The 16,748-nt window shown below is 39.6% G+C and overlaps 1 protein-coding gene across 1 annotated transcript in view; it reads right to left on the bottom strand.

The window, feature by feature from the left end:
- Positions 1-2,583: 2,583 nt before the first annotated feature.
- LOC110049244 (uncharacterized) overlaps positions 2,584-16,748 on the bottom strand; it is a 112,043-nt gene continuing 97,878 nt past the window's right edge. Inside the window, exons 18-19 of the mRNA XM_089290535.1 lie at positions 15,138-15,356; positions 2,584-5,076 (exon numbers count right to left, since the gene is read on the bottom strand). Of these exons, the coding sequence (XP_089146661.1) occupies positions 3,944-5,076; positions 15,138-15,356 (1,352 nt within the window). The 3' untranslated portion in view covers positions 2,584-3,943. The remainder of the gene's footprint in view (positions 5,077-15,137; positions 15,357-16,748) is intronic.

Here is a 16,748-nt window from a genome sequence, read left to right as displayed (position 1 = left end):
TATCCTCGATACCCTCGATACTCTCGATACCCTTGATACTCTTGATACTCACGATACTCTTGATACCCTCGATACCCTCGATACTCTCGATACCCTTGATACTCTTGATACCCACGATACTCTTGATACCCTCGATACCCTCGATACTCTCGATACCCTTGATACTCTTGATACCCACGATACTCTTGATACCCTCGATACCCTCGATACTCTCGATACCCTTGATACTCTTGATACCCACGATACTCTTGATACCCTCGATACCCTCGATACTCTCGATACCCTTGATACTCTCGATACCCTTGATACCCTCGATACCCTCGATACTCTCGATACCCTTGATACTCTTGATACCCACGATACTCTTGATACCCTCGATACCCTCGATACCCTTGATACTCTCGATACCCTTGATACCCTCGATACCCTCGATACTCTCGATACCCTTGATACTCTTGATACCCACGATACTCTTGATACCCTCGATACCCTCGATACTCTCGATACCCTTGATACTCTTGATACCCACGATACTCTTGATACCCTCGATACCCTCGATACCCTCGATACTCTCGATACCCTTGATACTCTTGATACCCACGATACCCTTGATACCCTCGATACCCTCGATACTCTCGATACCCTCGATACCCTTGATACCCACGATACCCTTGATACCCACGATACCCTCGATACCCTTGATACTCTCGATACCCTTGATACTCTCGATACCCTTCATACTCTCGATACCCTTGATACCCTCGATACCCTCGATACTCTCGATACCTTTGATACTCTTGATACCCACGATACCCTTGATACCCTCGATACCCTCGATACTCTCGATACCCTCGATACCCTTGGTACCCACGATACCCTTGATACTCTCGATACCCTTGATACCCTCGATACCCTCGATACTCTCGATACCCTTGATACTCTTGATACCTTCGATACTCTACTCTATATACCCTCGATACGCTACATACTCTAGCTGCTCTAAATACCCTTGATTCCATAGATACTCTAGCAACTCTAGATATTCTATGTACTCTTTCTAGACTCTTTCGGTGTCTGTTCTTCTTCTTTCATCCCCTCTCTTTTTCTATTTCTCGCACTCTTTCTTTCTGTTTGATTTTGTTTTCTTTCCCTTTCCTTCTGTCACTCTTTCCCTCAATATATTGCTTTCTCCGTTGCTCAGTATTTCTCTCTCATTTTCTCTCCCTTTTCTTTCTCTCTAGCCTCTTTCTATCTTCTCTCTCTGTCCATAGCTTTTAATGTAATTAATAATTTTACAAATTTAATAGTAGATCCATAAAAAAACAAAGGAAAAGCAATTAACTTAAAGCAAATCCACATAACACCTATCAACCAATCACAACGCTCCTTACGAGAGCTGCTACATACCTCTTCAAGTTTCATTACTCGAAAGAAAGTCTTCAGACTCAACATATTACAGGAAAATCAAAAGTAAATGCAGTCTTTCATGAGACAGTAAATTAAGACAGAAAAAACTTTAAAAAGAAAAGCTTGTTTAATGTTAGCCTGCGAACGCAGACGTACTTCCGGCTGCCACTTGGTTCCGGCGAAAAATAACGTCTGCGAACCCGAGCCAGAAAACGATTTCTGTGACGTAGGGATTCTAAGCCAATAACAGTTTAGCTCAAATAACCCCAGAACTACTGCGCGAGGTATTCGCTGCGAGGAGCTCTCGAGTTTCATTCTATCATGGAATCTGATTGGTCAAGGAGAAACAAAAGTCATTACGTCACAGAAATCGTTCCTGGCTCGGGTTCGCAGACGTTATTTTTCGGCGGAATCAAGTGGCAGCCGGAAATACGTCTGCGTTCGCAGGCTAGTTTAATGTAAGCTCAAGTTTAAATGTACAACTCCGAACAGTTGAGAAATATTTTAAAGACTTACGTTCGGAGGCTTCGCGATATATAATGGCAGACATGAAACAGTTCGACATCGCTATTTTCCATAGAAATTGGAGAATAATCGGTCCGTGTGAAGATGGAAGGTAATGAACCTTGAAATTTCCACAGCAAAATAAAAGCTTCAGCTTCGTTTTCTTCCTGAGACGGGGTCAAACCTCTCCAGGTAACCAAGAATGCAACCACGCTCGCCAGGAAAATAGCACAAAGCTGGTCCTTCGTTGCCTTAGTCCTGATTGTCTCAGAACTGTCGTTATCGAATCGAAGGCAAATCCTGGACAAAAATGGCGGCGAAACATGTTTCGGTTTCCTCCCCTTATTTTCGCGTTAAGCGCATGCTCGTTACCGTTCTCAAATGATTGACAGATTTCTTTACTGGGGCGATCATAGAAACCAGAGAAGCGGCCAGATCGAAGGTAGCTGCCAGCCCCCCCTGGTACAGACATTTCTATGGTTGAACAGTAACTATTACGCGAGAGTACACCGTTTGAAGAAATTTTGAACCGTTCCTTTTCAAGCTTGACACTAGAACTAATTTTCGCTAGCAGTTTGTAGTTGCTACAAAAGAAGGAAACATCTACTGAAGTTAGCAAAGGTCCTCTTACAGTCACGACAAAAGCCCAGAAACTGACTACGGACTACAATGTTCTTACACAATGTTTATTTGTAAAAGATAAAATTTTACACTAATGAACCAAGTGGTCGTCTGTCCTAACAATTACAAAATATTAAAATATTCCTAAAATACTCTGAAAGTTACATTTCTTGTAGAAACCTAGATCTGATATATGCCAATTCGAAACTAAACTAGAATTTAAGTACAACTTGATTCTTAAAAAATAAGATCATATAATTGTAAATCTGTTTATAAATGAAAGAATTAAGGACATTTCATGTATTTTTAACCCTACTCCAGTGCTACCCTATTAAGCAGACAGAACTTCAAACACACCCTCCTAAGGAGAGTTAACAACATCCTATTTGTAATTCAGCTGATTCTTTGACAACGCCTACCACAAACAATTCAACTCTTCATCACAATTAAGTCAACAAAATTTTATTTCGTTCCTATGTCACTTATGCTAATAAGTAATGTTAATTATTCAAAATTTAGGTATAAAAAAACTGCGATAAAATATTTTTTAGAAACATTATAAAAAGGTGAAAAAGCTCAAAAGCTAGACTACGTTTCGACGTTTTCACAACATTATTATCAAGTCAAAAAGTTACGAAATTACAAGAGAGAAAAATAATCATGACTGTTGATCCAAAACTGTATTGGATAACAGAGCGCATTTTAACCTACCGCTCTGTAATATGAGCCTAAACTTTAACAGGAATTTTTATTTCATTGCACTCAGAGGGTGCATTTTGAGCCGACCTAACTTGAAGTAGGATTTCGCTGAGAGAAACAACTTATTTGTTTTGGTCAACTTGATGTTACAGTTAAAGTACTACTGATATAAAGTTTTCACTAAATTGTACACTAAGCATATACATACAATAGCTCGTAAAAAGCGCGCTGTGCATCGATCGCGCCAATCAAATAAAATATTGACTAATCTCCATTATTTACTGTCTACTTTAAACAAAACATTTCCCTTTCAACGACTTAAAAAATCTACAAGTTTATAATAAGCTTCTGTCTCGAGACTACAATTTGTTGGCAATAGCATGTTCGGGGACAAGTCCCCAGGGGCCTTTTTCTCGAAATCCCCGTTAACTTTTCGGGCCCGTAAAGTCACTTTTAGTCCATCTGTATCTGAAAAGGGAGAACTGTATACACCTGAAACTTCTTGTATGAAGGGAACTTCTCTTCATATTAAGAATATGTGAATAAGACAGCTCTGTAATCATAAGATTCGGGAATTTGCTATGGGTTTACGGACCCGAAAAGTTTCCGGGGCTTTCGAGAAACGGACCCCAGGCCCCTTTGACACTGGCGCCCACAGTACTCTCACCGTATTACTTGTGTGTACAGACTGTACACCTTAAATACGTTTATCTTAACTCAAGCCTTCTTCAGACACCTGCCCTTTAACTTTAGCTGTTACTTTAATGTATAACCGGCTTAAGCTTTTCAGTTTATACTTACTGTGCTCAAGTACCCTAGCTAAATGTCTTACTCCTTTATCTGTTATTTCGTCGTTCCAATAGAGGTCTAAGCTGTTTAGCTGACAGTGACTATTAGACAGGGCTTCAGCTATGTGCTTTACTCCTTCATCTCTTACCTTACAGTGGCTGAGGTCTAAGCTGTTTAGTGCACAGTTGCTGTTGGACAGGGCTTCAGCTATATGCTTTGCTCCTTCATCTGTTACCGTACAGCCGCTGAGGTTTAAGCTGTTTAGTGCACAGTTGCTGTTGGACAGGGCTTCAGCTATATGCTTTGCTCCTTCATCTGTTACCGTACAGCCGCTGAGGTGTAAGCTGTTTAGTGCACAGTTGCTGTTGGACAGGGCTTCAGCTATATGCTTCACTCCTGCATCTGTAATTTCGTAATTCTCACTGAGGTTTAAGCTGTTTAGTGCACAGTTGCTGTTGGACAGGGCTTCAGCTATATGCTTTGCTCCTTCATCTGCTACCTTACACCAGCTGAGGTCTAAGCTGTTTAGTGCACAGTTGCTGTTGGACAGGGCTTCAGCTATATGCTTTACCCCTTCATCTGTTACCTCACAGCCGCTGAGGTCTAAGCTGTTTAGTGCACAGTTGCTGTTGGACAGGGCTTCAGCTATATGCTTCACTCCTGCATCTGTAATTTCGTAATTCTCACTGAGGTTTAAGCTGTTTAGTGCACAGTTGCTGTTGGACAGGGCTTCAGCTATATGCTTTACTCCGAAATCTGTTAGATTACTCAAGACGAAGTTTAAGCCGTCTAGTTTACAATCACTCTCAGTTAGTAGTTTACACAGTACTTCTAAATCTTGGTCCTCATTAGTTGGCCACCAGCTCAATGTTCGTGACCTCAGATCACCACTCACTGCATCCTCGTCATTATTCCTTCGGTCTCTGCGAATCAGCTCATCCCAAAACAACTTCACCACTTGCCATGCACGTTCCTTGACATGAATAGTAACAAATTCCATCAACATTTCGTCATCCATAGCTTCTGTTAAGTGCTTTACGGAGAGATACTCTTGGACTGTAGAATGAAATGAAAAAGATAATAAGCTTTGACATCAAAAGGTCTGTAAAATATTATTAAAGGAATGAATTGCGATTTCATTTCATCCAAAAACAATTTGCAACGCAAGTTCAGTAAGTCAAGATAGGTCTTATATACTGTCTAAAAATTCCAATTATTGTTTAATTTTTCCTAATTTTCTCCCCAAATTATAGGCAAATTATAACAAATCAAGAAAATGAAAAGATAAATTGTAAATATCAAAATAACCTCAAAAGCAGTTGCACTTCGAAGGGAATACGAGATTTTTAATCAATGCTTGCGTAAACAAAATATGCGTGCTGTGTGACAGCAAAGGCTGTCCGATGATCAGTGCTACTCTTAATCAAAAGCAAGTTAAGGCTTGAACAATTCCCCGATATTCGGTTGTAAAATAACTCTTATCGTATTCTCAAAAAGGCAAAAATCAATAACTCTAGTCAGATAATGTCACAAAATTCGCTGAGAGATTCAAAATGCATGTGACTCAAAATGCGAGATTCGTCATTTCTCACAAATGTTGAATTTTGGGCTACTAACTCGAATTTTTGTGGACTTCAAAATTACGAGTGCCCAGAACTTTGAATTCTGATATTTTTAGCTTTGCCTCACCATATATGACTGATAACAGTCATCACTCAGTTAGAGGTCCCACTTTTATAACCAATCAGTTTGTTTGGAGGCTATGTCAGCGAAAAGGGCAAAGACGTTTCTTGGAGGATAAGGAAAAAAATCATGACTTTGCTTGTATTTGAGATAAGCAAGCCGTTTTGATTACGTGGAAAGAAAAAATTATACATAAACTCTGAAAGAATTAGGTTGTTTGATTAAATGTGCGAATTTTTAGCAAGGATAGCTCGCACCCTCTCCCCCCTCCACCAAAGATAAAAAATAAAACAAGAAATATAGATAGCGAATCTGCCAAAATATAAGCCATTGTCCTTCACTGCATATGTTGCTTGTCTTGTGAAGAAATGAAGGCAATCCATTTTCCACTAAAATTTGAATGGTCGCTTCTTACACGGATATGCTCTTAAAAAATTTGTCATAAAAATCAAAGAGAGGGTTTCACGGTTCGGCGCATGTCTGTATTATTTATTCGCCTGTGAACGCTTTTTGGCACAGGCCCAGATTCTCCTTGTTTATGAGCCAATCGTAAGCAAATTACCTAATTTCGCATGCAAATAGCCGTAAAATCATCGACCGTAGGATAAATCGTACGGGTCAACACTAAATTCAACTGTCGACAGCGTCGGTAAAATCTACTGAAATCTTCTAAGAATTTTGGTCATCTGTCGTTCTACCACGTTTAACTATAGCATGTGATTACTGATCTACATCTGAGTGGGGTTTTAAAGCGATAACATTGATAAGAACCGAACAAAAGTATTTTGATTTAGAGACATGCGCCGACCGAGAAACTCTCCCTTCAATGCTATAGCCGAACGACGTTACGACCACTCAAAGGTCATTTTCCAGTTCGGTAGAAGAATAAAATTACATGCATAAATATATGGTTAAAAACGGTAAAATATGTATAAAAGTTAAAAAAGCCTAATGCGCATGTAATTTTATTCTTCTACCGAACTTGAAAATGACCGTTGAACGGTCGAAACGTCGTTCCCTTATAGCGTTAATTTTTATCACAAAATGCTCTTTACTATCAGAAATAAAAAATAACCGTGACTTTCTTATTGCAGGGCACGTCTGAAATTATGGTTAGCACCCTAAACTCTGGATGGAGTGGTTCGGGTTCAACCACTGGCCAGGGTTGTTGTGGGGTGATCTTGGGCAAGATTCCTTATGCTCACATTGCCTCTCCAAACAGGATTATAAAATAGGCACCGCCAAATAGTTGTTATTGCAGTTGTCTTCGGTGTGACCTACAAAGGAAGCGAAGGCCAGTTCCGCTTTCTTTGACTTTTTCGCCCGTAGGGTTTTATATCCGAGGAGGCTTATAACCGGAATAAAAAAAACCGTTTCGAAACCAGCTAAAGCTGCAAATGTTCAAAATTCAAACTATGCCTCCAAGCACGAGGCTATCCGAAAACAATAATAATAAAAACATCTCTGTCAGGGGTCCATTGTGCCTCAAGAAAATCGGCGCGCAAGCAAGAAGAAAAAATTAAGAGATGATATTGCCTTTTGTCACCACATACCACCCTGCAGTGCAAAATCTCAAACAAATAGTGATGGAAAACTGGTATTTACTGCTAAATACCATTTACAAGAATTCTCCTATCATATCATACAAACGAGGAAAATTCCTGAAAGACACTCGTTAAAAAAAAAAAAGAAAAATGTAATTTGGAGGCTATCATGCGACGCGACCACAAAACCAACGATTTGAGCAGACAAAACCAATTTTTGACTGGACATTGTCCGTTGACCGGGATAACAATGGGTTGACAGGCCTACACAACTCCTATCCACGTGTAATAGCCGCTTTGAGAGTTTTGCTCGAACTAGTATATCTTTGAGGATCTGCCCCTTTTGTATTGTACGATAGGGGGATCTTTGAATATTTCGCTAAGCAATAATCCTGTTTTTAGGAGGATATTTCACCAGAGTAGAGCCGTTAGAGGTCATAGGTCTGCGTGGTTTCCGCTGTTATCCGCGTGTAATTTGTTGAGTTTGACACCTCTGTTTTTGGCCACGTGCTATTTTTTTTTTTTTTTTGGCTCATTTGATTGCAAGATATGTTTTAAGCTCTCTAAATATTAGCTCTGGAGGGACAAAGTTTGAAACATTCCGTGAGCATGTTGGTTACTTGCATTTTGTATTATTACGCCGGGCCCGGCTGTTTGATTGACTGTTGCAAGTTATGCTGCTTGTTATCACGGGTGTCATATTTATCTTTGTCCGGCTTCGCCAGAGATAGCTGTAGCTTTCCTTGTTGAAAGCTATGAGTCTGTCTTAAAGAGACGTTCTTATGCTTCTTGCATCAATTTCATCGAGCTTTTTGTCCTTCCAGTTTGTTCGTTCTGGAACTGCAAAAGTAGGTGTTCACGCGCAAGTCTGTGGACCGTTTTGCGTGTTGCTTATGATATTGTGTGGTTTTGTTCAGGCAAAAGCTCTGAATTTAGGAGTTCTTCCTATGATTGTTCATCCAGCTCCACGTTGTGGTTGTCATTGCTTTTAGTTGCGATGTTGTCAGGTTTTCTGGAGACTGTTAATAGTCCCGCTTTTGTTAGGAGGCTCGTAGCCTTGTAGATCAGGCAAGACCGCGGTTTCGATCCTTCTGGATCTCATCAGTTGCCGATAACATGGAGTGGTAGAGACCAATGCTCGCTAACACTCCGCACCTGGCATATTTTTTTGGTATTATATACTCGTTCGGCGGATCGAGAATTCTTGATTGTGATTGGTAGTTTTGCCACTAGCGAATGGTGGGCATAAAGTCTTCGATCCTATTGTACACAGCTTGACACTGTGTTTTCTATGATGGCTATAACGCTTATTTTCTCCAGCATGTGTGATTTGAAATGAAGGATAAAGCGTAAGACAGTTATGCGTTGCATTTATACGGCATATCTCCAAGTTTTGTATTATTTACCGAGCAGGCCCCGTCCTATCACGTGCGAGTACAAACTTAATCCAATCACAGCATGTGAGTCCAAGGTGTACATTAGCTACACTAAAAACAAAGGATAAACATACGAAATGCGTGCAAAATACTCTACGCAACCCTCCAAAACTTGGAGGTATGCCGTATAAATGCAACGCATAACTGTCTTACGCTTTATCCTTCATTTCAAATCACACATGCTGGAGAAAATAAGCGTTATAGCCATCATAGAAAACACAGTGTCAAGCTGTGTACAATAGGATCGAAGACTTAATGCCCACCATTCGCTAGTGGCAAAACTACCAATCACAATCAAGAATTCTCGATCCGCCAAACGAGTATATAATACCAAAAAAATATGCCAGGTGCGGAGTGTTAGCGAGCATTGGTCTCTACCACTCCATGTTATCGGCAACTGATGAGATCCAGAAGGATCGAAACCGCGGTCTTGCCTGATCTACAAGGCTACGAGCCTCCTAACAAAAGCGGGACTATTAACAGTCTCCAGAAAACCTGACAACATCGCAACTAAAAGCAATGACAACCACAACGTGGAGCTGGATGAACAATCATAGGAAGAACTCCTAAATTCAGAGCTTTTGCCTGAACAAAACCACACAATATCATAAGCAACACGCAAAACGGTCCACAGACTTGCGCGTGAACACCTACTTTTGCAGTTCCAGAACGAACAAACTGGAAGGACAAAAAGCTCGATGAAATTGATGCAAGAAGCATAAGAACGTCTCTTTAAGACAGACTCATAGCTTTCAACAAGGAAAGCTACAGCTATCTCTGGCGAAGCCGGACAAAGATAAATATGACACCCGTGATAACAAGCAGCATAACTTGCAACAGTCAATCAAACAGCCGGGCCCGGCGTAATAATACAAAATGCAAGTAACCAACATGCTCACGGAATATTTCAAACTTTGTCCCTCCAGAGCTAATATTTAGAGAGCTTAAAACATATCTTGCAATCAAATGAGCCAAAAAAAAAAAAAAAATAGCACGTGGCCAAAAACAGAGGTGTCAAACTCAACAAATTACACGCGGATAACAGCGGAAACCACGCAGACTTATGACCTCTGACGGCTCTACTCTGGTGAAATGTCCTCCTAAAAACAGGATTATTGCTTAGCGAAATATTCAAAGATCCCCCTATCGTACAATACAAAAGGGGCAGATCCTCAAAGATATACTAGTTCGAGCAAAACTCTCAAAGCGGCTATTACACGTGGATAGGAGTTGTGTAGGCCTGCCAACCCATTGTTATCACTTAAAAATTTCCTCAAACTTCATCCAGTTGGTAATCATGTTATGTATATTAGAAAAATGCAATAAAAAAAATAGTGGTCACCGTGCTCGTTTTAGCACACCTTGGATGGTCCCGACCGACGAGGTTGTCATTACTTAACCTCAGTTAGTAGAAAGGGGCACTACAAATTCTAAAAAAAGCACTTATTGGATTAATTTATTAGAGATGTTAAACAAAATAGACTCTGAACTTACATTTTAAACCATGTTAGTTAAACTGGAGGTATGATTATATTGCAAACTTAAGAATTCTCTTCGTGCGCACATACCCAGCACTGCCGGAAGACGAGTTCTTTACAGCATCAAAATCAAAATTATATTTTTAAGAAGAATTTTAACCTTTTCTTGAAATCGAGATCTATTGTATATAACCTTGTGTAATTTAAATTCATGCAGTCACCATGCTCGTTTAAGAGAAAACGAGCATAAATTTCGCTGTCGAGCTTAGCTTGAGGGAAATCTCTTACATTGTGTACGCGCGCGCGCTCATGTGCACGCGCTAATGTTGCGAAAATCGAGCGCAGTAAGGACGCGAATTCAATTTTTAGCACAATTGCTACCATGGATAGTAGAAGACTGGATTGGAAACATATATCACGTGGGTAGATTTCTCATCTCTGATTGGTTGTTTAGTGCTTCAAGATGGCGTCTGATGTTTCCATCATAGAGGAAATTTGTGACGAAAAGATGTCGAATATGTGGCGCAAGACAGCCAAAATATAGGGTTTGTTGTCCTTCATCTCTTCTTTTTCTCCGGTTCTAGTGGCAGTTCAAGTTTTGAGGTATATTTTTTCTCTTTGTTTGCTGTTTCACGGGGATGACGACCCTGCAAAGCCACAGATGAACTTTCAAGGTAAGCACTTGTTACTGCTCATTGGTATTATTTTTGGTTGTTTCTGAGAAAATCTAGTCCCAAAAAGTGAGCTCGCCAGAGCCATATTCTTTATGTTTGACGACTGTTTTGGGACTCGTATATTGAAAACGTCCTTGGTTATTTCTGTTCAAATCTACGATAGAATGATTGTATAAAGATGAAATTGTGGTTTAGGCATAATTACAACAATGTAAGAAGTAAATTTACAACCTTAAATTTCGTTTGAAAATGAAGAAATTAAGAGCGTCAAGAGGGTCAGTTGCGTGCATGGTGGGTCCAACATTACGTTGGAGAAGGTTGCACTTGATAAGGGTTTACCTCTAAAGAACCTGTGAAGCTTTTATTTACAATAATTATAGTAATGATCATAATAATAGTTATCCTTAACGATAATAAAAACTAGTTAATAAAGTAACCTAACACATACTAATAAATTGGGGACACTATAATTGACGGTAAAGTTGACAGTTTCTTGTGATAATACATTGTTCGTGGCCAGTCCTATGCAGCTCGTTTCGTCCCGGCCAAGGGACTCATCAGAGACCTTTCCGCTTGGCAAACTCATTGGGCATCGTGCTCAAAGTCTCGTTCGCTAACAAAATGATGACAGCAATCTCGCCTTATATCGCATAAGGATTCCTGACCGCACAAATTCACGAGTGAAAATTGACAATAAAGTTGACACTCACTTGTGATAATACATTGTTCGCGGCTAGTCTTACGCAGCTCGTTTCGTCCCGGCCAAGGGACTCATCAAGACCTTTCTGCTTGGCAAACTCGTTGGGCATCACACCCATAATTAAAAAGTAATTAAAAATGGGCTTTTGTAAATTGAAGAATACAACAAAAAAACACTGCAAACAGTAGCATTTGCATTAGAATGCATGTTCAAAAACAAATATCCAAAATCTTGGTGCAAATTTTTTGCTTTGTTGCTATTATTCTCCTTGGCTCTAATGTGTCCACTCCTCTGTTTTCTTTTCATTTTATGTCACTCTTGTCACAGATCCTTGTGTCAAGGATTAGCTTGATAGTCCTGTCCGTGTGTATAAAAGTTAAAATTGTACACTATTTACATTTTCAGCTGAAACGGGGAAAGTAGGAAGGAAAAGAAAATACTCTCATTGGAAGTACGTTAACAGTCAACCTACGGGCAACAGTCGAACCCAAAGCACACCAGTTTTACCTTCATGTTGCCTACCCATTAAATACCAGTTTCCACTTTGTCACCTTCCTCCTGCTGTTCTACACCAGTCTTCCCTTTACAATTACACTCAAGTTTTCTCAGTTTTGTCAGAAAGTAATGCTTTTAAAAACAGTTGGAATTTAATCAAGCACTCTGAACTTTTCCTCATGTTATGCACATTTATTACCAGAGTCAACAATGTTCCACAAAAGACCTTCATGATCATTAACTGATTAGTCTATTGTTCACTAAAGGCATTGTCACTCTTACATTGTTGTATATTGTAGCTACAATAGTGATACGTTATTTTATTGATAACTACATGTAACTGCTTGTATGTACTGTAACTTGAACTAAGGATGTTCAATAAAATGTGTCTCCATGGAAACCGTAAGTGTTCTCCACCTGTTCAGGTGTTTGGTCAGTAAATTCAAAACTATTTTATAGGACAAGAGTTTTTTCTTTAGTATACATATGTCTTTGTATCGAAAAATCAGGTGTCCCTGATGTGTTTTCTGAGAGCCTGCTTAAAACAGCCAGCCAGATAAACTGGACACTCTGCCTTCTTTATTTTTATAAATTTTTAAAAACACTCAAAGAAAGTGACATAAGGTGTTTGATAATAATACAAATGTATTAAAGGAGGATTATACAATAAAAAACTCAAATCTTAAATTTTTTGGCTTAAAGTGGGATGCAAGTGTTTCCTCAGGAAATATGAGAAGCAACAGTTGTGCTGTTAATTTGGTTTTTTGCATGCGCAAGTGCATTCTTACTGTAAAATGTTACACACCAAATAAAATTAATGACATTGCACCTTGCCTTTTTACCTACAAGAAGAAATTGATTGAAACTGTCTTCGCATCGATTAAATCCATAACAAAAATGTGAATTTATACACTGTTTAGCTTAGCTCTGAAATGCTGTTTCCTCAGGGGTCTGTATAGAAACTTTTCGCCTGAGTCCGCAATGATCTTTATCTATAATACTGAAGTTGTTTTTTAAGTATGACAGATTTCTTTCTTGTAAAACATTAAATTAAAAAGCTGGTAACTTGTAGCGAATTTTTGCGAGAGAAAATTATCGATTACTTATCGATATTAATAATGTTAATGGCGCTGGCGAATTACTCATCGATGTTAACCCTTTGAATACCAATTACGTATATTCGTAATTAATGGTCGTGCTCTTTGTGCCACTTGTGACGTCATCAATTTAAATGCCATCAGATATTCTTGATAAGCAGATAGTAGTACTAGGCTAGGCCTTTCCCTAAAATGGTCAGGTTTAGATATCGACGATACTCCGACGTTGCAAATCGAAAAACAACATTATCAGTGAGAAACAACGTTCTCAGTTTTGGTGCAAAAACGGTGGTAAAATGGTCCACTATGCCTATGATTGATCAAGGTCCATTTCTAAGCTTCGCCCATAATTAACATCCAACCTTTCACGGCAGCCAGAAAGAACATGCAATGCAAAAGGTAGCCAGAGTAAAAGGGCCGAGAAAAAAAGAACGGAAAGGGGCAACAAACAAAATTTAGAACGGTTAATGGCAAAAAAAGTCCAAATTTTGGCTTATGCGCATGCCTAGAATTGAAATATTGCTCAATTTTGTACGTAATCTTCGAAAAATCTCTCCTTTTGGTAAAAAAACAACAACAAAAAAGGTTTCTTAGCAAAACTTAGGCTTATTTAGCGTCATTGCAGCCAAAAAACCTGACTAAACGGTTAAAAACGGTATTTTTGGCGAAAATTTGGTATTCAAAGGGTTAATGGCGCTGGAGGAAATCAGAGCTTTTCTCGTGTTGTCCTTTGCGTGTAACTCAGCAGAACTTTGCGCCCAGCTGCAGTTTTTTACTTCCAATTTTCTTTCCTCTATGCTACTTTTTAGGTAGGACCACTTCCTCACCCGAAAATAGAGCAGGTTTACGAAGAGTTTTAAAAGTAAGCTTAAATTGCTGTCTTCCGATGGAAGCGCTGACGAAAAAGGGCAGGTTGACTTCAGTAAAGAAGAATTGTCGTCTTCTAAAGACTCTAAAAGTTCTGCCAAATCATCTTCGTCCCATTCCTCAAAAAAAATCTTCAATATCCATAGTTTGGTCACTTTACTGTGCAGTGTAAACAAAGTTGCTGCAAAGATGTCGCTTGCGACAGTGACGTTCACCATGTTGGAACCGGTGACGCGAGCTAGTTTCCAATCCAGTCTTCTACTATCCATGTTGCTACTTATCTCGCAATCTGATTAGCTAATTTGCCGCTGTCGATAAGAGTCCAGACAACACTGCTCGCATTAATGTGTCACGCAATGCCTTTTTCAGCTCGTGCTCTGAAAAAACATTTCCTTTGACGTTGATATTGTGGTAAAAAACAAATCAAAATGAGGTTTAGCGTGGTATGTACCCTTATCGACAACGATATGCGTCATCACAGTGGTCAAAATTTGTTGTGGACTTACTCGGCTGCGCCTCATGAGTCCACAACATTTTGACCACTGTGATGATGCATATCGTTGTCGATAAGAGTACAGACCACGCTAAACCACATTTCGATTTGTTAATTTTACAATAACTGTCTAATTTCTCGCGCGCTGATTGGCTCATTTTTATCACCACTAAGAGTACAGACGGATAAAATTTTAATTTATGCAAGCTTTTAACAGTTCAACTTTCAGCTGTCAAACTGTCAACTTTTTAACCAATGGGATTTTAGTGACTTTTTCAGTAGCCAATCAAAATGCGAGAAAAGCTATTGACAATGTTCGCGTCATTTTGAATAAAATCCTCTAATCTTTGTTTACGGCAAGTTTACGGCGTCTTTTCCCTCATTTATTCCCAGCATTTGACCATTTTGGGGTCTTGTTATCGTAAAAAACAAATTGACGTCAGTTTTTTTAAAGCGTCTGTCCTCTTATTGATGATAAATTGCGTCATAACATCGTCAAAGTGATTGTGGAACCACGAGCCGGAGGCGCAAGTTATAATCAATAAGAGGAGAGACGCATAAAAAACTGACATCAATTTGTTAAACTGAGGAATCACCTTAAAGAAACATATAATCCAGTATACTGTTAAATTAGTAAACGACAACTGCACCTTGCTCTGACGTCTTCTGCAATGCACTGCTTCTTGCCCATTTTGCATCTCCTTGGAGCTCACTACCCGAACTTGAGACGGTGTGTTGATCTCCACATTTTTCTTCTTCGGTGTCTGGTTGCTCCTCTGGAGTTGCACTTTTGAGCCTTCTTTTCATTGATATATGTTCCCAGGTGGAAGGAGGCTTGTCTAAAACACTACCACGCGTTCTTGCAAGTCCTGTAAAGAAAGCAAGGAGGTATGCTTTCAGGGCTAAGGAAAAACTACATGTACATGCACATTTACTGCTTGTATGAACAAAGGAATGGGGTATGAAAGTTAAAAAAGGTTAAGTGGATAACAAGTGAGAGGAAAAATGGGTCATGGAAAGAACGTAGGAAAACGGGCGTTCCATCAGGGTCGGAGGCTTCAATGAGCAACAGTAGTTTTGAAAACTTCCACACCGTTCTGTCTCAAAGACTGCACAGACCACAGCATCTGCACAACATTAGATTTGGGGGCTGCCCGGGGGTAACAGAGAATCATCACTAGATTTGTTTAAAATAGAAGGACGGATTAAATAACTTTAGGAAGTCATTTTAAAAAAGAATCTGAGCTAGACTGCGAAGAGCTTTTGCTCGAAAATCCGTGGGGAAAAACGCAAAACAAGTGAATGTGCAAGTGTGAAGGCGAGCGTGGCATACGAGCGGTGAAGCCGCAAACTCCGTGTAGCGCGGGCGTTGGAAGACGAGCGATACTTGCGGTTCGCGGCTTCAAATTTCAAACTCGCACGCTCACGACCGCTCACTTGTGTTGCGTTCTTCTCTGCGTTCTTCCCCACGGATTTTCGAGCAAAAAAAGAGACTGTTCACAGTCTACCACTGTCGCTTATTGTTGTCATGTTTCTTGTCCAGAATTTTGATAATACATATTTGGAGTTTTTAACTGGAGCAAACTATGAACCTCTCGATATTGTAAGCTCAAGCAGAGTGGCGACATTGCCTGATTTGTGTTTCAAAAACAGTTGCTGTAATACTATGATTATTCACCCTCAAACAAACTTTGTGAGAAGTCTCAAGACAACTGTTGGAGAAATCTTTTGAGGGCGGGTTGAAAAATATGCCAGTTTTTCGTTCCGAAATTCAAGAAACAACAAGTACTGATACAATGGAAGGGGGAAGGCTTGGTGACTGGAAACGTCAACACGTTAATGAACTGAAAAAAAAGATTTTATGGCCCAGCTCAGCCCCTAAGAGAGCTCGGTCACAGACTGAAAGAGCACATTGAGTTAACAACTAAATAAAAGAACTGCAATTCCAGACAGTGAGACCAGGCAGAAAACAAGTTTTGCAATAACTGATGTTTGATTGATGTTAAACTGAAAGAAATTGTGCTGACACCAGAACAACTGAATAATGTGGCAACGATCAGTGTTAGTCATTCAATGAAACGAGCTACTAGTAAGCAAATAAGCGTCAAAAGAAGGTAAAGCTGCCTCTGCAACTCCGGTTGCCGGGCTGCGCTACAACTGAGAAATACGTCGTGCATTATATTGGTTATAAGAATTTGGCATGGTTTGATCAGTCACAGTGACCTAAGAATGTATTGAAAGAAATAATGGCAGATGCTAAG

Source organism: Orbicella faveolata, unplaced genomic scaffold (assembly GCF_042242905.1).
Source record: "Orbicella faveolata isolate gen_17 unplaced genomic scaffold, um_ofav_v1 contig_2, whole genome shotgun sequence".
NCBI lineage: Eukaryota > Metazoa > Cnidaria > Anthozoa > Scleractinia > Merulinidae > Orbicella > Orbicella faveolata.
The sequence above is the reverse complement of the archived record's forward strand: the minus strand, read 5'-3'. Positions and strand labels throughout refer to the sequence as shown.